Source organism: Neolamprologus multifasciatus, chromosome 5 (assembly GCF_963576455.1).
Source record: "Neolamprologus multifasciatus chromosome 5, fNeoMul1.2, whole genome shotgun sequence".
In the NCBI taxonomy this organism is placed as follows: Eukaryota; Metazoa; Chordata; class Actinopteri; order Cichliformes; family Cichlidae; genus Neolamprologus; species Neolamprologus multifasciatus.
Genome location: NC_140443.1, coordinates 28,618,835 through 28,643,896, shown reverse-complemented (window position 1 = coordinate 28,643,896; position 25,062 = coordinate 28,618,835). Strand labels below are relative to the sequence as shown.

At 40.5% G+C, this 25,062-nt stretch overlaps 1 protein-coding gene across 4 annotated transcripts in view; it reads right to left on the bottom strand.

Moving 5' to 3' along the window:
* Nucleotides 1-25,062, bottom strand: part of tafa1b (TAFA chemokine like family member 1b) — a 119,646-nt gene that overhangs the window by 13,419 nt on the left and 81,165 nt on the right. For all 4 annotated transcript variants that reach the window (XR_014873979.1, XR_014873980.1, XM_085158710.1 and 1 more), the window contains exon 3: nt 9,308-9,448. Coding sequence is in view for 2 of the 4 variants with exons in the window: in XM_085158710.1 (XP_085014836.1) it covers nt 9,308-9,448 (141 nt within the window). In the remaining 2 variants the exon portion in view is untranslated. The remainder of the gene's footprint in view (nt 1-9,307; nt 9,449-25,062) is intronic.

The following is a 25,062-nucleotide window of genomic DNA, read 5'->3' as shown; positions in this document are numbered from 1 at the left end:
CATGGTGTGCAGTGGGTTCTTAAAAATGTTTTGATGAAAGTTGTAGAGGAAAAACAATGACGCAGCAGGACTAAAAATCTACAGTAGAACAATATAAGAAAGTCTGAGAGATGCATCTGACCCTTCAGTTGGTTTACTTACTGTTCAGTTAAGCTTCAGCAGAAATGGTCTCAGTTGAGGGGTTTCTATCAAGAAGCCATTCTTCAGGAAGGGAAACGAGTAGAAAAAGCTGATGTATGTCAAATTACGCAAAAATCTGACTGAAAATCAGTGGCAACAGGTATGACTGAGAGACTAATCAAAATTTGTCATCAATATTTATGGAGGAAGTCAGGAGAGAGGTACAACAGTGAGTGTCTACATCCACCTGTAAAACATGCAGTGATGGGAATAACGGCGTTATAAGTAACGGCGTTACTTTTTTCAGGAACGAGTAATCTGACTAATTACTATTTCTATCGTTACAACGCCGTTACCGTTACTAACAAGAAAATGCTGTTTTTCAACAAACAGATGGTTGAAGCTGTCTTCTGCTTACCGCACCTTATATCAGTTGCATGGAAGTAGCTGAGCTAAGTAATCTGGGCGCTACAGCTTTAAGCAGCTGCGCGCGCTCCCGCGGACGGCAATCACTTTCTGGCACAACAACACCTGGAGCTAAGGGGGGCAAAACAATCGCATGAATGCTGCTGTTTGACTGAGGAAGAATAAAGTAGTCGTGGTAAGCCAATCACATGACCACTTCAAGATGACAAAGCAACAAGGTGATATACACCAGTTTTTAAATTGTGTTGATAGGCCACGTAAAACCACAGTCATGATAAACAATATATACACGGCGTTTTTTCCGGAATAATTTCGATAGAGCTAGCAAGCACTCTCTGCTTATGACCAAAAATAAATAAATAAATAAAACAAAACAAAACAAAACACAGTTCTTTTGTGTTGGTGAGAAAATATACAATGTCGACCAATCAAAAAATTATATGGCAACATGAAATTTGATTGTTTAGGAACAGGGGGAAGTTTTAGGAGTGATGGCGAGAGAGAGAGAGAGCAAAAAAAAGAGAGAGTGCGCGAGTTTTGAGATGTGACAGATTTGTGATGTTTAGCGTGTGTGGAGTGTGTAGTTACTGTGTTGTCTTGTGTAGTTAATGTTTAGTGTAGTGCATAGTTTTGTGTTGTGTGTCAGAACAATGAGGCAACTGCTGAATGTTACAGGTGCTGCCAAAAAGCAACCAAAGGCAGATTACAGTGTAAACGGTGTCTCCAGGTAGAAAACAGGAGGAGTGATACGCCTGCTGCTGTCAGACCTGCAGGTATCAGGCTGTGACGTTCTCCTTTATAGTGGACAGAATTTTTTTTTTTGGAGTGGCACAAATAATTTGTGTGGCAACCTATTTAATGGAAAACACCTGATTGTTCTGTAAATAGTTTGAAATGGTTATAAAGAAAAAAGGTGAAAGGTATGGCTGCAAATAACTTTGCGTGCAAAACGTGTGCGTATCATTTTAAACTTTATATTAAATTTATATTTTCATTTAAAGTTATGAAATATGATTCATTAAACATGTTTGTGGTTGTTACAGTAAAGAATATAACTTTTTCTACTTGGATTTTATGTTTTTTGTCAGATTTTAGATCAGTGGTGTAAATATAGTGTATCAAAATGAAAACATAACTGTAAATTTAGACATGTGAGGTTTATAATTAATTCCTTTTTCAAAGTAATTTGCCCAACACTGAAAACATAGTGGAGGATCTGTAATGGTTTGGGACTGCATTTCATCCAGTCGTGTTGGAGATCTGGTCAAAACTGATGGAAATATTAATGCACAAAAGTATGATCAGATTTTGACCAACCATGTAATACCATCTGGGAAGTATCTGACTTTCAAGTACTTCATTTTTCAGCATGACGACAGCAAGCCTTAAGTTACTTCCATGTATGTTTGCATATCAATAAAATGCTACATCCATTTCCGATTTTCTAGCAATATAAAGAAATGGGTGGCTAAAAGTACTGCATATTATTGACCTTTCCTTCCACCTTCAGTTTGTTTGTTTGTTTAGTTGCTTCATTGTAAGCTCTTCTGCACAGGACTTTTTAATGCTAAAATATGTGTTTTTCATGTTCTTGTAACATTAACTTAAAATGACCCTTACTTGTTTTAGATTGAACTTGATTGAAACTACACATGAAAGCCCACGGGTTTACATACTGAACTTGGACAATCTATTGCATATCTTTTTTTATTTTAAAAAAGCCCCTTTCACTCAATAATTTCCATGTTGTTACATTACAAACATCCATTCTTGCGTATTGAACTTCCAGTGTAACCTTCAACGGTTCAGAATGATCTTTTATGTGTGTGTTTACGGTGTGTTTTATAAGGAGACAAAAATTGTTCTTGTGCTCACATCCGCCGCATCTTATTTACAACAAATTATTGTTTGAAAGCCAATCATGTCTCTATAAATTAATGTATATTGAAACCTTCAGTGAAGAAATAGGTACAGTGATTGAACATAGAGAGAACGCTTGCCATTTTTGGGTGTATCACTGCTGTGTGATTAAAATTGTATTTATAAACGATGTACATGTAGTGGACATGTAATGTTACCTTGTTTTGAGATCAGCTACTACATTATGTATATAATAATATGTAAGGATTGAGGTATTAGAAAATAATTACCAAAAAAATACTACATAGACATTGATAATTTGTTGGCACCTCTAGCTGCATGTATTTTTTTTCATGGCCCTTGTTGTTGGCACTTCTTACTTATTTTTGCACTCCCTTAGCATGCTCTAACCATTCTGTTCTGTTCGTTGCGCCTTGGACGAGGAGTATTCACAGTCACCAACAACCGCTTCAAGTTATAATTTTAAGTATCTTTCGCCATTCTTTAGCTTCAAAATTAATTTGTCAGCCGGAGAGAGTGCTAAAACATATCAGCATATCAGCAAACTGAAGCAGTGGTGCAGGGCTGTGGTAAAAAGTATATTGGTATAGTTATTCCACCGCACAGACCACCTGATGTGGAAGAGTCACCATCTCTTAAAAAGGCACTTTATCATAATCTTAATTAACATCTTGACAGCTTCTCATCTTGCAATAAAAGTAAAATTTAATGAGCAGTGACTATGAAATACATCTTATTAACGTTCATCGCTTAATTTATTATTGCCATCAGTATATTTTTTGCTGTATGAGAACAACAATGGCTCAAGAAAACCTCAGAAAGCGCTCTTAATGACATGTCTTTACACCAGTAGCACAAAGAAAAAATAGACAGTCCCAAGCCCAGTGGGAACACAGACACTACATGTACATGGCTGTGCACCGGCCAGGACATCTGGCTTTGACCTTGACCAATGGAGAAGAGGGATCTCTGGGCTGGGATCCATGCATCACTCTCTGGTGACCACTGACCTCCAACAGTCGTTTTACTTAACTGCTCTCTGTGCAGTCGTCAGCATAGAGGGTATAACCTTTGTTCCAACATCAGCAAACTTTACTCCTCCTCTGTGACGGTTGGGGAGTGAAAGGGAGTGTGTGTGGGGGACTTATGCTGGGCCACTGTCCGAAATCCTCCTTGGTGGCCATCCATTAATTTTCAGATCCATCTGTTTACAAGATGAAGGCGCTGAATGTGATTTAAAGCACCATTACAAATTAAAACCATCCTCGCATATTACCATAAAATAGCTGCATTAGGGTGTCAGCGATAACAGATGGTCTTCGAATAATCAACACACGGACAGGAGGGGTGTTGATTCAAGATGTCAGCGATTTTGTAGCAAGCTCGGAGTCTTTAGCTTTGATAGCACAAACCAACTGAGAATGGGACTTGATTGAAATAACATGAAGCGATGGACCTTTTTACAAGTGCATCTGTCAGATCACTGTTAGCGGGTTTTGTGATGGATTGAACTTGCTGACACGTCCCTTGCCACGTAGCAGAATGTTTGAACACCTTGACGAATGAGGAAGAGAATTGATCCTTTTCTGTGCCAAAATGTGAATACGTGTCTGTAGGTTCCAATGTAGTTAATAGTTAATGTTAGTCACTTGGGTGACTTTTCTAAATTAATCACAGCAAAAAACGGCAGCTTTCCGTTTATCGTGATCTATCTGTAATGCGATGGCATCTGGTATTTTGAGTTTGTGTGTGTTTTTCCCTTTATCTAAGTTAACCAGTGCTCTTCAAATGCCCTGAATATTCACCTATTAACAAAAGAAAGGTCCAATCAATCATCCATTCATATAATCATGCACAAAAGCAAACAGTCGATCAAATTATCCCCCTCTCACGTTCAAAGAATTAGAAGGACCCGCTTTCATCTTAATGAGACGGAGTTATAAATGCAAGTATTTTTCCACAGTGAAGCACTGGAAGGGTCACAGGAGCATGAAACAAATGAAGCAATTGTATAATTATGCGAGGATTGAGACTTGAACCCCTGAACCTGAGGTCAGCTTCAGATAGTCATTATTCTACATTAATCTTTGCCCCTCTCTGAAAAGAGAGAGCCAAGATTTGATTAGCTATTCAGAAAATATTGTTTAGCTTTCTAATCATAGCTTTAGTGAATTTCTGAATTTGTAATGGACACCCTGGCACAGCAGCACCTGCAGACCAAAGTCCAGGGTCTCCATATTTTTTATTCTCAGCAAGTGTTTAAAACTCCACTTTAATTCTCATAAATGCTGCAAACTATTTTTTCTATGATGCGCCTCCATTTCACCAGTTCAAGTGAAACTGAAAACCACACAGTTACAAGTACAAACATCCATAAAAGCCTGACGTAGAAATACTGGCAGGTGCTGGGCCGGTATTACAGAGTAATGCTGGTTAAAACTACTCCATTTATGACATAACTGGCATTAAATTACAGTATTTAATAACTTCCACTCACTATCAGTACTCTATTTTACAAGCAATGCAGTATCTAAATATTTCATTTCCAATGTGTCTTAACTTAAATGTGCAGTAAGTGTAACTCTGTGGTTCTGTCTGTGAACGTGTATATTTTTATTTCCATTTCTTTATGTGGGTAAAAATCCGACTGCTGCTCCCACACAGGTGACATAGATCTTGCTGTGGGTCCCTTCTCTCAGCTCACTGTGGACTTGTTACTCTGATAGTGAGACCAAGGAAGGCGATGCCATGTTGCTTAAAAAGCTGAGAGAAGTGGTTAGAGAAGGAAGAAAACTATGATGACCTTTAAACCTCAGCTCAGGGTCAGATGTTTTTCCTTGCAGGTTACAGGTTAGAGCCTAATCACATCATCAGTGCTGTGAGAGCTCAGTGGGATGTGACAACAGTGTAGGAGAAAATGTTCCTCGCAATCATTATCTTCACTCCCCCCTCCCGGAAAAAAACATCTCTTTGTGACCCAGGAGGATTTCAGTGTTTGTTAGTCTTGCCTTGTGTGCGTTAAAGCAAGAGAAAGATGTTTTTGTTGTACAGTACACTCTAATATGCTCCTTCTGTCCATACCCTCGAGCTCTATCTGCAGCAGGTTCGTGTCTTGGCAACCACATACAATTACAGTAGCAGGGGGTCTGTGAAGCAGTGAGACCTGAATTGTGGGAGCTGAGATTTTATAACAGGAAGACTTTGCTGTTCTTGGGTGTCATCAGGTTGGACTTTGCTGTCCATGCAACCACGTGTAGTAGTCAGTCCTCACTGGCTATTTTTTTGTAGGACAATCTTTGCCAACAAGGATGTACTCTGTTTGGAAAACCACCACCTTCCTGCTTATATTGACACCAGCTGTGCTTGTGAGAAGATGCTATTGATTTAAGAGTGTGTCAAAGTATCCCATGTTAATCTACTGTGTTTACTAAAAAAAAGATTTTATTAAATTCACAAAGTATGTGAAAAAAAGAGAAAAACTTCAGCACTTACTGTCCCTTCCCTCAGGTAGTCCCCCCCAGGATGTATCTCTAATGTACCATGACAACCTGTTATGCTCGACTCTACACGCCTGCAGCCAAACAGAAGGGTTCATTCCCCACCAGTGATCAGCAGCGAGCGGGCATCTGGGTGCGTCTCCCGCTGAATGAGTGTACCGCTACAGCGGCGACACGACAGTACACACGTATGCATAATTAGGCGTCAGCATGCATGTGTTTATTAAATGGGTGCATATGTAAGTGTGTACTCGGGTGCTGCGGCTGAGGGCTTACTCGTCTCATACACGGGGATAAAGGCAGCGGTGCAGTGATGAGCTCCTAATCTGAGTGCATGTGATTGGTCTGGTGAGGCTGGAGAGATATGAGCGTTTGACTTGTTAAAAGGGATGTTCTTCACTTGGAGCTTCGTTGGCCCTGACATAACTGGGACATAATTCTCCTTGTCAAAACTAATAATCAATTCCCACTATGAGGATAATCTGACAGTAGACCCCCAGTGAGCGTGACGCAAGCTGTCCTCACTTCCCCATATATTATTAACAGCCACAACAGTTACCAGTAGCAACTGAGATAACCCCATGTAGCCCCTCTCCACGAGTCAGTAAACACTTGACAATGGGACTGATCTTCACTGTGGGCTTTGATGCTGGAGTTTGACGCTAATGACCAATAATACAGAGCGCCAGAGAGACTGCCTGTTTCTGCAAATTTGGCTAAAAATAAGGAAGTGTTCATTCCTCCGGGCTTTGTATGTGTGTCCAGACTAAATGACCTCTAAAGGTTCTGACTTATTATATCAGAACACTAGCCCTTCTTTTTATATGTTATTATATATAATTTTTTTTGTGGATATATAACCTGTGTATGGTACAGTGACAGCAGGTGTCCCCCAGGGGGTGGCAAGATGAGCAACATCGTTCCTCAACTGGATGGAACATTAATAACATGAGGACCTGGGGAGAAAGCTCCATCTGGGCCAGGCTGGTGCAATGCTGAAGGGACAGGCCACTGACTCCACAAGTCTATAATCCCTCACATAGTGCACTGGAAGCCCACTGGGGCAAGTTGACAAACATGCAACTTTTCCAGATAATCGACACCCTTGAACGAAGTGACCTCCTCCTTCCAGTGTCACACTTGAAAAAGAAATAAAAAGCTCAATTTAATGGTGTTTGTTTGTCAGAACCTGACACTTTTGACTGCAAATGAGCTCTCATGAATAATCACATAATTATTTTGCGTGCCCTTCAGCCTTTATCCCCTGGTAGGTGTTAAATAAATAACACTGAGCCGGATTCACTTTCAAGCAGGTGAAAATTATCCAAGTAGGGAGGCGAGGCAAGATAAAGGAAGTAAAATTATTAAAAGGTCAGGTCACTACCACTCAAAAGGGGCAGCGATGCTCAGTATTGTAGCAGTGCAGCTCAGTGACTTGTCATTTCCATTTTTTATCACCACCTCCTCTGTAAGTGCTTGTTAATCAATACACTAACAACAAGGATTCTCTCACTGTGGGAGCTTGAAGCACAGAGGCATGAAGTGTTTACACCAGCCCCTCTTCTTCACCCTTGTGTCTCAGTCTGTACTTTTTAAAAAAAACAAAAATTATATCTTTGTCCAGCTTTGGTGGAAAACTTCTTTGGATTTCCTCATCTCGGTGTAAAAAAAAGAAACAACTACTACAAAAAACCTCCCCCAAAAACCTGAAGTTGTATTCACATTTTACACTGCAGTCAGCTAACATTTTTTATCTTAAGGTCTAGGGTGTAATTTGTAGTTGCCGATAACGAAAGGTCTCAGTCTGACATTAAGGTTTTCAGGTATTTTACGCTGCAGGCCTTGGGTAGGAAAAAAAGGGAAAGAATCTGCATTTATATAAAATGATTGCCTTGTCTGCTAGATGCTGCAGAGGAGTGGCTCCATTTCATATCCAAAGATCTTTCTGAGTTTCAGCTGTGGCTGGCTAATCTTGTGAGGCCCACTGTCCATGCCTGTCTGGCCCCCCTTTGTAATTTAATGAAGATATTTTGGTGTCACTTCTTGGCGGGAGGGCAGACACATGACTTTGATCGTAAATGAAGGTGAAGGTGAAAAGATCGAAACTGAGGAGCCACAAATGAGCTGCGTTGAATTAAGGGGCATCACAGTTCTGTCTCAGCAGACTTGTGATTTCCTGTCAGCTTTTTCCCCCTTTTTCTCCCCATGGAGCTGCCGATGCCTGATTGTTTTTCTCGACTGAGGTAATTCAAGTGCACTAGCCTGGAGCTTCCCTGACTTCTGTTTATTAGTCATTCATTTCTGAGATGCCTTGGGCAATGCGATCTGCAAATTTCTCTCCATTTAGGAGTTCTGCAGGCCAACTGGATCATCGTCCAGCTCCCGCGATGCCCAGCAGCACTGCACTACTGGGTTCTTAATAGTTAAACATAGTTTTGCCATTTGAGAGTGGAGAAATTGTGTTTGAATATACTGTATGCCTTCATCTGAAGTGCTTATTAAAGCCTGCGTCAGACTTGAGATGGTAAATCTCACATTTGAAACGACTTTTGTATGTATAAGTAAAGTTCAGTAACAGAAGTTTTCTTAAGTAATAATAGCAAGTTCTCACAATTAAAAAAAAATATGTAGAAACTGTATATTTATCCTTTTACTTCAGTAAAAATGCAGAACTATAATCAGTCAGTCATCCACCTCCTCTTATGTGGTCTAGCATAAAGTAATGGATTTATATCTAAAGTTGAATTTTTATATGAAATTTGTAACTTTTAATGTGATATAATTCTGCAAACTAAATTTGTTAATTTCCTAATTTGGCTGATACTGACTGTGGCAGTTTTACTTTTTGAACAAAAAATCTTCACCAGAGAATAATGTGAGTACCACAAATATGTTGCTGCAAAATGAAGCAGATCCTGTCAGCTAGGCGAGGCAGGCGACCTGAGCTGCACTATGTCATGCACATTAACCTCACTCTTTTCGTGCTAAATCCCCCAAATTGGCAGTCTAATCAAGCCCCAGAATTTTCCTGTCTCTCCCTCTGACGCGTCAGTGCTGCACCTGCCCTGCATTGCATCCTGCTCTTCCAACCCCTGCACTACCCCAGCATCCACCTGTTGGCTAAGGGGTTTGTTTACTCTTCACTCTCTATTTGCATCATATTTGTTATCTTCCCCTGTAAGAAAGCAGTCGTTTCAAACGTGAGCTTTCTGACTGAAATGCCACACATGTAGGACACATGCTCTCTGTACTGTCTCTGGATGTCATTTATACTGGGAGAGCGCAGGTAGTAGTATATCTGCTAGAACAGGTATCAGACGGACAAGGACTGTCTCTCAGAGGAGCATTTATAGATAAGTTTAAAACACGTTAGATGTTCTCACCATCCACACAGGAGGGTTTGTTGCGTGTCGTTCCGGCCACTTTCCCCGGTAAACAGGAGCACTTGACTGTCTGAGAGCGCTCCTCGATACGATTCTTGTTACAGCATCGGTGGGCAGCAATCACCTCGCACGTACCACCCTCTGGAGAGAGATTGAAAAGACACCCTGTCAGTAAATGTGAGATGTTAATAAGAAACGTTTAACAGTAAACTATCCGAAGCAACCATGTAATAAGTGTCCTTAACTCACTGCAGTTTGAACTTAAAATCACAAACGAGCAACAACAATGCAGATAAAAGATGGACATCCTGTGTCGGGAGCTGCAATACAATCACTGGGTACTTCTACCATAAGTATATGAAGCAAATTAGCCCTCAAGGCATCTCAATAACGCCATCTAATTGCCTCTTACTTGGTGCTGACTGTTCTCACTTCATACCAATCAGCACATGATTGACTCTGATGCCAATACAATAACAGGCAATAGTACACTAAAGCGTTAACTCCAAAGTATAGGTGACATCAGTCGTGACAACTGCTGAACAATAGGTCCCAGTCTGACAAAGGGGTATGTCTGTGGAAAGCGAAGGTGCTAAGCACATATAGCAATAGTAGGTCAAAATAACAATAGGGAGGCTGAGGGGTGATGGAGCTGAGGGACATCCTAAAATGAGTGAGACAGACAGAAAGAGAAAGCTAGAGGACAAGGTGTGTCTGGATACCAGGGATTTGGCATACCGGTGAGTAATGAGAGAGCCACTGGAAGTGCCCCCTTCACACAATTATAAAGCGTGGGGCTAATGCAGCCAGCGGAGCTGCAGGAGAGAGGCCCTCTATCACTGCTCTCCCTTTTCCTTACGCCCCAGGAAAAACTCTTTATCTTCTTTTGACAGGCACCACAACAGACACCAGCGTCCAGCAATTAAACTGGAGCTCATCCCAGGACAAGGGGAGAGGAGAGGAGAGTTTAACTTATTCTCTCCTATATTCAGAATAGAACAGATAGATTGCAGAAAGAGAGGGAGACAACCAAATGCCACGTTTAATCTTGTCTGTGCATTATTTTTGTGGCGATATGGCTTTTTAAAGAGGACATCCTGCTGTGCTCACACAATGCACTTGCTTCTGCTGGCATGACAATCACCGGTGTGTGCATGTCTCTGGCCGGGCTGGTTGTGCAAATGTTTGAAAGGGCTCGGGTCATGAATTACAGAACTGAGTTCCCAGCAGCCTAGACAAGTTTGGCAACAGTTTTCTTCTCCCATTCCCATCAATGTCTGCCTCGGCCAGACCAAAGGCCGATGAGATCTGGATTAAAAGGCAAACATTTGCAATCCTGCTGGACCGCGCTGTCGTGCAGAATTAATGTCACTTTCTCCGTGCTTGTTGTCTTGATATTTCTAGGCAGGAGGAAGCAGAACACAGACTATAAAAGTGAGGAGAACAATCCCTCGAGTCTGCTAAAACCCCAATCCTCACAATGTGTTGCCTTGTTGAATATTTTAGCGAGAGTTTCCTGACCTGCGGACTTACTTTTAAGTCAAAGCAGATCGCTAGATAAGAGAGGATTTAATGTTGCGTCATAGAATATTGAATTGGCCTGAATCCCCACACCAATAATACGATACATGATCTGCAGGTTAGCGCTACCAGACTTTCAATGGAAAACCTCTGACAAGGTACTACCAAAGTAAACCCTAACATATTCGCATCTCTTATTTGAATGTGATGAGAATGATCTTGATCTGTGTCGCTGGACTTAGTTGTTCAGTGGAAGTACAGTTAAAATTCATTGTTTCTCCACTTTGTGACTCTGTTAGGTAAGAAAATGGACCACTTATCCCAAATGGTAATACGGTTTCATTTAATCATGGAAGGGTGTACATTCTAGGACTCTCAACCCCCGCCCAAAAAAAAAACAAACCAATACAAAACAAACAAATTGAGCACTTGAAGAGGGAAGAAAGTCTGAAATAAATAATAGCACAACATCAAGGAGAGTCATGAACCTGCAAGACCACAGGAACCAAAAAGCAGGATTTGGGCTTAGTGAGGTAATGTTAGGATTAACTCTGGGTTTTCAGTATCATGTAGCTGGTTTACTTTACATCGCCATGGTAACTTGTGCTCTGCTCCCAACCGAAGGACTAAACAGTTCTTTAGAAAACAACGGCATCATCATTCCCGGAAGATCAATCCTAGCAAGAAGGTCTAAAGGATCTACAGTTTTTGTCTTCCCTGATGAGGATGAGTAATAAATACAGATTATTAGCAGGAACTCTATTCCCTGTGCATGTGTGCAAGTTTTTTTTCATGTTGGCTGCAAATACAATTTTATTGTTGCATAAGACTTAATGTATGATCCTAAAACAGAAGTATTTTTACTTTTCGTCTTTAATTTAAATTTGCACGTAGATCCTACCCTTGAATTCTGTTTTTATAGATTATTTAGTCTTTACTTTCTCTCAGGCTGTTCAACATCACTGCAGCTGAAAGAATAAGAACTAAATCTGTAGGCCTATTATGCAGAATGGAATAACAATATTAATCTGTAAAATTCAATCTGATAACCACCTTTTTGTGTCTGCTTATCCCAACTGCCAAGTGAAGCCAAATGAAAGACGTCCTGTTGATGTTGAACTTTGCTTTTGTACAAGTTACAGTTCAGCTTAGGAAGTCAGCAGCAGCAGAGATTAAGTCGCATAATGAGACCATGAAGGCAGATTTTATACAAATGGAATGTATATATAGTTATAGAGCAGCGGTCCCCAACCCCCGGGCCTTGGACCAGTACGGGTCTGTGAGTCGTTTGGTACCGGGCCGCAAGAGTTGAGGCTCAGGTGTGAAATGTATAGTTTTCAGGGTTTTTATCGGTTTTCAGCATTATTTTGTTATCGTTTTTTTCGTTTACTCGGTTTTCCTTGGTCTTTTCACGTGTGTTATGAATAAATCTTCTTTTTTTCGGTACCGGTACTAGTTTTATTTAATTGTATTTATCCGCGACACCTTAAAGGCCGGTCCATGAAAATATTGTCGGGCATAAACCGGTCCGTGGCGCAAAAAAGGTTGGGGACCGCTGTTATAGAGTATTTAAAAGTAGAATGGGAGGGAGAGCCTTCAGTTTTCAGGCCCCTCTTCTGTGGAACCAGCTTCCCGTTTGGATTCGGGAGACAGACACTATCTCTACTTTTAAGATTAGGCTTCAAACTTTCCTTTTTGCTAAAGCATATAGTTAGGGCTGGACCAGGTGACCCTGAATGCTCTGAAAAGCGCCTTGAGGCGACTGTTGTTGTGATTTGGCGCTATACAAATAAAATTGAATTGAATTGAATATGGTTACTATTTAGCTGACTAAACAGACAGAGTGCCAATGAACCAACAATTCTGGTCATAGATTAAAAAAACAGCTGGACGTGAACTGTCGCAGAGTGCCAATCTAAATGTTTGTAGACTTTAAACTGTCATACCCATGCAAGTCAGCTATAATCATACATACTTGGTTTTGAATGACCAATGAGGCAGTGCTGTATGATCATATTTTTACATTTTGCCTTTGGGATTGTTTAGAAAAGTCCAGCCCTGGACAGATGTTGGAAAGAATCATCTTGACAGCTGTTTCACCATGAGGGCAGGATGCATTAGAAACTTTTGCCCAATTAATTAGTTGATGAATTTTGAAGATATGTTAACTCAGATAAAAAATCCGAGCATTATCAATTGCTTGTAATAAAAATCCATAGTATAGTATATAACATGCTTTTGGCTCTCACAGTTGTTTTGCACCTTCAGTAAAAGAAATTAAAAAGTAATTGTTGTCTGGAAGGACAGTGCATTACTGTGATTTTTTTTTAATGCGGTACATAAAATATAGTATGACTGACAAAATTACCAGCAATCCCCCAGCTCAACAGTAAGCATGATCACGATGAAGCATCTGGTATGTGGAGGAAAGAGCAGCTTCATTACTCTTCTGGGCCAGTCACTAGTGCAACTTAGACAACAAATGGCCATTTGGACAAGCCATATTGCCATTCAGGTAACTAAGAGCTCAGAGTGAGGTTAACGACCATCTATTATCTTCATATACATTTGGTGGTTTGTGTCTTGATGCATATATTGTGTGGTAATTCATAACAGATTTATTCTGCTCACGGGCACAGTGGTAATCAGTGTGTGTTCTGGTGCAATGTGGGATCAGAACAGCTTAAGACTGTGGTTGTGATGGATGCAGTGCTTGGAGCCTGTCAGGCAACTAAAGGGGTTAAAACAAACTGCAAAGATGGAGTGGGTGGCAGTGCACTCTAGCCTTTGGTGAAGGAAGGTGAAGGGTATCGATGGGACCATTGACCGGTCATTTTTCTCTCGGCAGCCTACAGTGACAGCAGTCATTAAATGAGTGGATGAGGTGATTATGCTTAAGGAAATCAATGCTTCATTGTTTTCAGCTTAGCCCAATGGCCAATTAGGAGGTGTTAATGAAGGAAGGCTGTAAAAAGTAGAGATATATATGAGAAGTAGGAATGAGAGTGCAAGATAAGAAGGCATAGATCATATCAAAGTTTTTTTCCTCTGGTTATCAAGGTTTATGTTTGTGGAAACCACTCTGAACTTAACTATAAAATAACTTTTTACAGATATACAATATAAATGCACCAAGTTAGTACATCAGATATTCTTTTCAGCGAGAAGCTATAGTTTAGAGATTGAATCCTACTGTGTATTCTGTGTTATAATTCATGAGCAGCCTTAATGCTTCTAAAATAACTAGTGTCTTTAAGACTATATTGGAGTATGGTGTTGAGTGTTAATCAAGCCTAAACCTTTTCATTAGTCTGGTTTAACCTGAGTTTCTAATGCTTGTGTAATGTTACAGTGCCAGAAATAATCCACAAGTAAAAACCGGTCAAAACTGACTCCCTGTTTACTTTCTGCAGAAATGGACTGTGGGTTGCATCATCAGTCAAACAGCATAAAATTACTCCAGTTACAGATGAAGACCTCAAGCTTACTGCTGGAGAAAATAATTTTTAATATCCCATATCGCCTGTTATGAGATATTGTAATTATTTCCCTGATGGACAAATTAATAATTGGGGATTAAAAGTTGTACTTTATTAGTTATATTTCATGTTCAATTTCAGAAGAAAAAAAACTTTAAGGATGGGTACTCTCTTCTAAAAACAGATGGTTTAGAGGGCGTATGGCTGTCTGATATAAGCCAAAAAATACATATAAATCAATCAATCACATTTTGTTATCTTAGGCTGAATGGTAATAAATTATATAATGGTATACAGTGGGGCAAAAAAGTATTTAGTCAGCCACCGATTGTGCAAGTTCCCCCACTTAAAATGATGACAGAGGTCAGTAATTTGCACCAGAGGTACACTTCAACTGTGAGAGACAGAATGTGAAAAAAAAATCCATGAATTCACATGGTAGGATTTGTAAAGAATTTATTCGTAAATCAGGGTGGAAAATAAGTATTTGGTCACCTCAAACAAGGAAAATCCCTGGCTCTCACAGACCTGTAACGTCTTCTGTAAGAAGCTTTTCTGTCCCCCACTCGTTACCTGTATGAATGGCACCTGTTTGACCTCATCATCTGTATAAAAGACACCTGTCCACAGCCTCAACCAGTCAGACTCCAAACTCCGCCATGGCCAAGACCAAAGAGCTTTTGAAGGACACCAGGAAAAGAATTGTAGACCTGCACCAGACTGGGAAGAGTGAATCTACAATAGGCAAGCAGCTTGGTGTGAAAAAATCAACTGTGGGAGCAATCATCAGAAAATGGAAGACATACAAGACCACTGATAATCTCCCTCGATCTGGGGCTCCACGCAAGATCTCATCCCGTGGGGTCAAAATGATCATGAGAACGGTGAGCAAAGATCCCAGAACCACACGGGGGGACCTGGTGAATGACCTGCAGAGAGCTGGGACCAAAGTAACAAAGGTCACCATCAGTAACACACTACAACGGCAGGGAATCAAATCCCGCAGTGCCAGACGTGTTCCGCTGCTGAAGCCAGTGCATGTCCAGGCCCGTCTGAAGTTTGCCAGAGAGCACATGGATGATACAGCAGAGGATTGGGAGAATGTCATGTGGTCAGATGAAACCAAAGTAGAACTTTTTGGTATAAACTCAACTTGTCGTGTTTGGAGGAAGAAGAATACTGAGTTGCATCCCAAGAACACCATACCTACTGTGAAGCATGGGGGTGGAAACATCATGCTATGGGGCTGTTTTTCTGCCAAGGGGACAGGACGACTGATCCGTGTTAAGGACAGAATGAATGGGGCCAAGTATCGTGAGATTTTGAGCCAAAACCTCCTTCCATCAGTGAGAACTTTGAAGATGAAACGAGGCTGGGTCTTCCAACATGACAATGATCCAAAACACACCGCCCGGGCAACAAAGGAGTGGCTCCGTAAGAAGCATTTGAAAGTCCTGGAGTGGCCTGGCCAGTCTCCAGACCTCAACCCCATAGAAAATCTGTGGCGGGAGTTGAAAGTCCGTGTTGCTCGGCGACAGCCCCAAAACATCACTGCTCTTGAGAAGATCTGCATGGAGGAATGGGCCAAAATACCAGCTACTGTGTGTGCAAACCTGGTAAAGACCTATAGTAAACGTTTGACCTCTGTTATTGCCAACAAAGGTTATGTTACAAAGTATTGAGTTGTATTTTTGTTATTGACCAAATACTTATTTTCCACCCTGATTTACGAATAAATTCTTTACAAATCCTACCATGTGAATTCATGGATTTTTTTTTTCACATTCTGTCTCTCACAGTTGAAGTGTACCTCTGGTGCAAATTACTGACCTCTGTCATCATTTTAAGTGGGGGAACTTGCACAATCGGTGGCTGACTAAATACTTTTTTGCCCCACTGTAAATGCAGGTATTTTTCTACCAAGTAGAGTTTTTTTGTCCATTTTGGTGGGAACTCAAAGCCATATGTAAGATGCTACAATCTTTAAGACAGGGAAACATTAAAAAAGGAAAAACAAACTTTTCTCTAGGTTTGTGGACCATTCAGGTGCCGAGTTTGCAGCAGTGAAACGGTGTCTTCACAAAGTCAGATGCAAATCAGCCAAATCATATTTTTATCTTTTCAGTGCTCCCTATTCTGTTCTTTATTCATATTCTTACTCTCTTTTTTCAAACTAAATAAATGTCATTATTAATTCAGGGCACAATATATACTAAATGTTGTTTTCCACAGCAGCAACTATAACATTAGCTAGTTGGGTCCATACAGGCAGCTTTCGTTTGGGGGTGTTTGTAACAGTCTGTTATGTGGCATGTATACGGGGTTACAAGCAGCTGAAAATGTCCACATGTCTAAGCTTTTTGAACAGGTGGTGTCGAAAATTACACTCATCAGGTTTTTACATGAAAGGTTAATGCACTTCTAAAGCCAAGTCTAGTTGTGGAGGGCGCAGAGGTGTGGACCCAAAGGCAGGATGCTGGAGGCAGGATCAAATTGACTCGTAGCTCACACTAAAAACTGTCACAGTAAAACAGAAAATGAACAAATAATAACTGACACAAGTAGACATGAAAGATGAAAATAAATATTCACAATGAAAGAATGTGCAATGGAAAGGCAAAGTGAAACACAGAGGGAACTAAATATTAATTTTGAACTGGATAAAACAAAAACAGAAACTAAAACTCAAATATGACAAGAAACAGAGACACCAGGAACAAGAATTCATTATCATTCAATTAGCAAGTCTTCTTTTCCATCCACCCTGTGTGTGACTGACAGAGGTGGAAAAGATTACACTAAAAAATGGCACATAACACAGACAACATTTACCTTACTATAATGATCGCAGCGTATGGATGTGTATATATCTGGTGGGTCAGTATGAATGAAACTTTGAGCAAACATCATCACACATACAGTCATTATTAACATCTATGTTTTTAAAAAGTATTTAAATATGACAGAAACATAGCTTAACAGATGGCAATTCATTCTTTCATTCATTCAATGCGTTCATTCATGGCCCTTATCAGGGTCACGGGGGGCTGGAGCCTATCCCAGCTACCAAAGGGCAAGAGGCAGGATCCACCCTGGACGGGTTTGTCATGGTCCCAGCACCTCGCCAGCTGACGTCAGTCAGACGCCTTGTTTGTTTATTCTCCCTCTCTCGCCTCTGCTATCTCTTTCTCTCTCGCTCTCTCCCGCTCTCTCTTTCTCCTGCCGGGGCGGAGCTCAGCGTGGGCTCCCGTCCCTGGCCCACGCACCTGGGGATGATCAGCACACCTGCCGCTGATTATGAATTAGAGTGCTACTTAAGATGGCGGACCTGCTCTACTCGTTGCTGGATCGTTGAGCCATCAGCGTCAGTCGTCCTGCAATCTACAAAGTTTAAGTCGTGAGGACGCCTGAACCTGGAGACTGAGTGTGAGCCAGAGTGGTGGTGGAGAGAAGAGGAGCTGTTTGCGTTTAAGGAAGCCGTGTGGAAATCTTCCCTCCCTAAACTCCTGCCCCTTTCACTCCCGGACCCTGGAACCCTGGCCCCCTTTCCCCAAACACCCTTTGTATATATATTTCACTGTGGAGAGCACTGTAAATAAATTCACTCTTGTTTGAAGGAGTTTGTGGTCTGCGCTTGAGTCTGCTTCGCTAGCCTTGACAGGGTTGGCTCTCTGACACAGGGCTAACACACAAAGACAGACAACCATGCACACTCACAGCTACAAGCATTCTGGAATCACCAATTAACCTAACCCCACTAATTACATGGCTTTGGACTGTGTGACTGTTTATTTAAAATATAAATGAATTACTATGAACGCGACAGTTTGAGGTTAAATGAGGAGTGAATTTAGATCGACAGCCAGGATGTGAATCCAGTAGGGTACAATGTGTATTACAGCTGGGACCTTAAATTACTGACCACAGAGATCAATAGATTACTATTAGAGTACTATGCCTCTTAAATGTCTCTTGTATAATTACAGACATGCGTTTTTTGGAGATTATCACTGGAAACACCAACATTAAAATATGACATGTAAACATGAAACCCCAGATTTACAGATCACAACAGGGTTTTTTTTTTTTAAATGAACAGATTTCTATGTAGCTTGACTATGTAGCTTACAAGCAATAAATATATATCTGTATATCTCACAATTTATATATATATATATATATATATATATATAAAATTTCATTGTTGAGTGTTTATAAGCAACAAAAGCACTAAAGGCTGTCAACTGGGAACAAAATTTAACACACTGTACTTTAATGCATTGTTGACGTAATCGGTGAAAAACATTTGAAGTGCTTTCATTTATGGATGGTATCTGTTTCTGCTGTTCTTTCCAAATAACATGGTTTTGTTGCACACTATCTGACCTTTAAAAGTGTGAACAATTTTAAAGCAATTAAAATATTTTCATTTTATTAACCATGTTTTTTGGCAGTGTGGACCTCTATCGTGTTTCCCTGTGCCAGGTCAGACGTCGAGTGAGATGCGAGACACGAGTTGCATGTAAACAAGGGCTTTAAGAAAGAAATGTAGTGCAGCATCAAACTATGTGACCATAAATGTATTGGAAATATATTGATATAGTTTAAAAACATCTGTCCAATACCAAGGCTTAAAAAGGAGACGAAACTTTGGCTGCTTTAAACCCATAGAGTAGATAGATGGATCACTGTCTTGCTGTGCATATTCTCAAGGTCACAGCAGCATGACAGCTTATTTTGCAACACCTAAAGGCTTCAAGTTCACAGGAAGTGACAGCTGCTTTTTATATTCAGAGTGACATAGAAAGCTGGCAACCGACAGCCTTTTGATCACACTGAATTAGAAATTTTTTGACAGAAAAATTAAGGTACTTGTAACAATGTCGGCACCAGATGAAAAAAACACCCCTCTTTACACTACACCTTTGCTCAGCTGCAGTTCGACAACTGTAATCTATGCAGCGGCAAAGAGCAGTAATCACTGGCTCACCATCAGCAAAGCATTTCTGTCACCTCCTCTTTCTCAAGCTCTCTTGATCTCTCTCTTGCACTGCTTTTCTTGCTGCTACAGTTATTAAGTAATAACATATGGCCCAGTGAAGGGACACGGCAGTCCCTTAAGCTTCTCAAGGACTCATCATAACAACTTAATCAGCGCACACTTGCTGCTTCAGCTTGCGTGCCAGAGCTCCTATTTTGTTTTGTCAGGCAGGTGTTGCATCAACCACAATTTTCTTGCACTTCTTTCATTTTCCGTAGCTTGTTGTTGTTGTTGTTCACTGGTGCTTCTGGGTAACTGACAGCTATCCACAGTCTCAGAACTTTTAATTGTCAATTTACATCTCAGGTGGCAAAAGGAATTATGGTTCCCTTTGTCAGTAAATAAATGTAGATGCATGTAGAGCTAAAATGTAAATTTGAGACCCAGTTTGCATTTATGAAGCAGAGTGAGAGCAGCATTTTAAATTAGCGCTGAAAATGATGCACATTTGGAGGACAAATTGAGACGCAGTCGCCTTATTTTTTTCCTCACAAGTGAACAAAGTTACCTTGTACTGTGAGCCAGAGAAGTCAATTCAAACCCTGACAAAGTTTTATTAAGCGGCAGAAGTTAGTGTCTGTCAACTTTTCTTTCAGTCAAATCATGCATAATGGCAAATGATCTCCTTTTAAAAAACAAAAAAACAAAAGCTTCTGATGCGCGGTTTTCAATCAGATGCATTTCATTAGATTTAAAAGTTCAAAGTATGCTTTGTCACGATTAGTTTTATGTTCTTCAGGAAATAAAAAAAAAGTGAGTATATTAATGACTTGTTTGAAGAAACAATGGCATCAAAGTGGCTGTGGGCCAGCTGTCCCTCTGCGTATATGTTAAGTGACGCTCATCAGAATTTCTTTTCGTTGCTTAAACATCAAGTTTAGTTGACTTAGGGTAACGTTTAAACACACCTTATGGAACATATAAGTGATATGATGGGTGGTCTTTCATGGGCCTCACAATCACAGCTGGTTCCTCACCAGTATGTTGATGATTGTGCTGTTAGGAGCACTGGGAATGGTTTATACTGTAGCTGCACAGCCTTACATCCAAGGGGAGAGCAGCTACATTTAAATTAGAAATGTCTTTTACTTTTTATAATCCCAGTCATGTAACCATTTGAATGCACCTCATACTTCCATGCCTGAGCCCTAGTAACTTTCTTAGAAAACCAATAAGACTTTTACCAATGAATAATAAAAGTTGCCTCAAGAAGACAGGCTTCAAGATGTTGGAGCAGTTGGAGTATTTCCAGCTTTGGAACCTTTTATGAAGCAAAATTATAAGAAATTAATCTGAGGCATTGTTGACCATTGTTTCTCCAGTCTAAAACCATTTTGACCTACGTGTCACTGATGCATCAGGAGCTGGAGTGCATTCACCATTTATCAAGTGCCCATCAGCCCCTATTGCAGTGATCCGTATAGTTTGTCTGACCTCAGCCAGTCTGAAGGCTTTTGGCTGGTTTTCACTGACCCGTCTGTGGCCTGGATTTCACTTTCCTCCTGAGGCAGCATAACCCACAGTAATGGAAGAAGACAAACAAGTGGGCATTGCAGCTATAGTCTCGCCTGGAGCTACCACAAACGTGAGGGACAGAGGGGTAGCAAACGGAGGGGGGGGGGGGGGGGGGTGCTCTAGAGCTCAAGCTGACTGACAGAACCATTGACCCAGTTATACTGGAGTCACATGAATGAATGCTGTTTTTTCCCCTCTGCTGGTATGGCTTACTCCTAAGTCTAGCTATGCCCTCACAGAACACTGAATACCACTTCACAGCAGGTTGAACTTACAGAAGCTGTATATGGATGGAGTTTGATAAATGAGTAGAAACCTAAGGAAAAATAGAAATAAACATATCTAATGCACTCTGCTTTAACAGACAGACATTCTTCATGCATGAGTGCGCCGAAATAGGCTCCAGTTTACTGAATAGGAAAAGTATATTGCAGTAATTGCACCATTGGTGGTAATAGTCTTGACATCTTTAACAGGTAATTCCATTAGTACAAATACGAGATGCAAGGTGCATGCTGGCCACGGCACAGGTCGATTCTTAATCACTTGTATGGGTTTCCTCTCGTGGGCCTGTATGACTCCAATGCTCACATCTTTATGGTTATTAAAGTTAACGATTGCTGCGTGCCTCATTTACCAAGGCTCTATCAATACCAGTTCAGAACCATGAAATTACCCCACTCCGGAGGGAGCAGCATGACAAACCGGATTAAGAATGGCTCTGTAATACCCTGGCATATATAACTCCCCGTGTCATGGACCGCCGCAAGAAGACCCACTGCCAAGCTCAACCCCAGCGAAGGGGGAGGGGTGGGTGGGTACTACAGGGATGGATGACAACCGTTATAGCCTAAATGTCAATTCAAGCTTTTATTACCCACATAGTTGTTGAGAAACGCAATGAAAACTAATAGCTGGTAGTTAAAAAAAGAAAAGGCAAAAAAAAAATAAACTAAAATCTCAGAAGGAAACACATTAAAAGTTGTGAAAAGTTACCTCACAGATTGATGAAAAAGGGGGGAAAAGTGATTATGGTAAATATATGCAGAATGTAGCCTACTTCTGGTCTTTCAGGTGTATGCATATCTTTGGCGGATACTCTCTTACACGGTACTCATATTTTGCAAGGGCAGAGATGGTTGGCATTTCTTCACTTATACCTTGCTTCTCTTATTTCCATGACAGGAGGGTGAAGCCAGAAATAGTACAGAGCTGTGCCAGAAACGCTATTGCACAAAATTTACTGTTTACATGCCTGTGAAAAAATGCATTGGATCAAGTCAGCAAACCTTGCTTTATCACATTGTGTTTCTCAGTTTATTCCTCTCGTCAGTTGTGTCCCTTGCATGTGTCTAAACCTATGTCATTACAAGTCAACACGACCGCTAGGTCTAGGCCCGCAGGTGTAGCTGTACCTCTCTGTCTTTTACTGCACCCAGCAGTACAGTTAGCGGTGCCTGACCTCCATTCAGTGTCCATATGACACAGGTCACTGCTCACTCTAAATGAGAGTCGGATGGTGAAATGAGCAACTAAATTGTCCATTCAAAATCACAAAACGGCCTTTTTGAACAGCACCATAGAGTAGCCTTCAAAAAGCAGCATTACCCAGACAAAACAATTGGATGCCATGATCCCTGCAGAATGGCCTGAAAGCAGACCATAAGTTTCAGTTCACCTCTTCCAAAAAAGGAAAAAGAAAACTGCTGAAAGTAAAGTTGCAAAACTCGATGTGGGATTGTTTTATAGAACACAGGGTGCACCTGCTGTCGGTCAAGAGGTCTATTTTGAATCCTGCGTGACACACAATGAGCGGTGGAGGAGTTGTGATGCAGGGAAGACGGTAGCTGGCCGAACCAGCAATCAACGCCATATCCGGATTTCTGCATGAGGACCTTGAATGTCATCCTGGGTTCAGTTATGGTCTGCTTGAATTACACATAATGCATTATCTAATCTGCATAATGCATCAGCAGGCACTTAACATCAAATTATGGATGCATGCAAAAATTCCCAGAGTAGTGTATGCAGAAAAATGGCACTTTGCTGTGCAAATAATCTGCCCACTTTTCATGAAGCTGAGCAATATGGGCTTTGTATAATTTTCTTACCGGCATGCTTGCACCATCAATTCCATGTATTTCATTCATTTGAATCTATGAACAACTGCTTGCTGCTCTTTCACATGTTCTACAAGCCAGGCTTGTGTTTGCTATTGAGCTCCAGCACCATTGCCTGACAAGTAATTTAGCCCATTATACCCATTATTAAATAAATATTGCCTTTTTTAAATGATACATTGGTAAGGTGATAATTGTACAGCAGAACACTGATCATTTTTACACAGACCAATTTCCATGTGACAATCAGTCTTAGAGCAAAAGAGAAAAAAAAATCAATGTGCTAACCACTTCTCTTCTGAATGACAATGCAGAGTAACGATGTCAGAATTGGCATTTAGCTGCTGACCTTGATCATGGTGGCAGCAAGGACAGGAGAGTGTGTGGACTATGAAAAACACAGGAGCATGAAGCTGTCACTAAGAGCTACAATTCACCATCAGGTTTTTCTTTCTTTCTTTTTCTTTTTTTTTTAAGTTACTACGGTAACAGAATTTTTTTTCCATACCTGCTTGTAGATGACAGGCCATAAACTCACACCAATTTTACTGCTGACAGTTTTCTGAATAAATAACTGTAGGTGTTACTTTTTATTTTACTTTTTCATACTGAGGTGAAAATTTGATAAATTAAAAACGAAAAATCTGATATTTATATATTCATATCATATTTTTGGTTATACTGTATTGGTATGGTCAGGATTACAGAGCAGTCGTGTTTACGCCAATATTTTATTATCTTTTTTTTTTCCTCATTGTTTTATCAGTTTTTAACATTTTGACTTGACAGTCAACAACAGATATCTGGCCATCCTATTAAGTTTGTAAAGAGTAATTATGTAAATGTCTTGTAGCAAAAACACTGCCTGTCTGATAATAGTATTATTATTTTTCAGCAGAACACATATTTCCAGTAGATGGAGTATCATAAAGAAAATGCTTTCTCCTTACATTCACCACTGTAGTGATTACAGTAATTGCAGCCACTGTGTGAAAATTGTACGATGAAAGGAGTCCCCACTGTTAATACTCATCATCCTTTATGATTTTCCTTTCTACTGTAGATGCTAATTATCCTTCTTATAAAAGCTTAGCACAAACTTCAGAGACAGGTTTTCAGTCCTATCACTGGAGCAAAATAGAGACTACTGAAAGTACAGCACGGTACACACTGTACAACAGATTAACTGTGGGCCAAACAGAAATCGGACAATGATGATCTATTTTTCTGTCACAGAGCACTGAAATGGGTTTTCAACCCATTTCTCTACCTGTGGGGAAAAAAAATTCAAAGCTATGACAAATGACGATAAGTGAGCTGAGAGTTTTGGGGGGGGGCGAGGGCGAGGTTACGAATTAGCAGAGAAGGGCAGCGCGGTTGTTTGCAGGCTCTGAAATTGGCACAATATGAGAAGTGGAACACAATTTGGTGTCAGATTACTCACTGCGATATCCATCAAAACACACAATTCAGTCACTCAGCATCATTACTGTTTGCTTGATAAGCTTTTAAGCGGGAGATAACATCTTGATGTGGTAACGCAAGTGGGAGAGCTGCTTCGGTATCATCCATTTCTATTGTTGACGCCACAACGCAGAAAATAAGTCACGTAGCAGAGCAATAAGTGAGATGATTTGTTGCCCAAAAATGATGGGCTATGGCTTACTCTGCTTCCTGCTTTACTCAGAAACTATTGACATCTTTTTGAATCAATGCTTTGCTACTTTGGAGTATTTTCATATGAATACTGTGTTTTATGCATGTGCAGAGATAATCTTGCAATTAAAGGTTTTTAGTTTCTCGTGGAAACTGACTGAATTGACTTGCTGAATGAAGCCGGTGTAAAGCAAAATCTCTAACTTTTGCGCTTCCCTATTGGAGTGAGAGTGGGTACTTCATCTCCCAAAGCAGTCGTCTACAAGAATCATGCATGGATTGAAACATGCTTTGATTCACTGACAGAAAATATTCCCTGTCTACGAGATTAAATATCTGCTATAATGAATGACACAGCCTCTTGTAGCCATTAATTATAGAGATTAGAATCATGACTTGTTTTGAACTCGTGGCTACATTCGA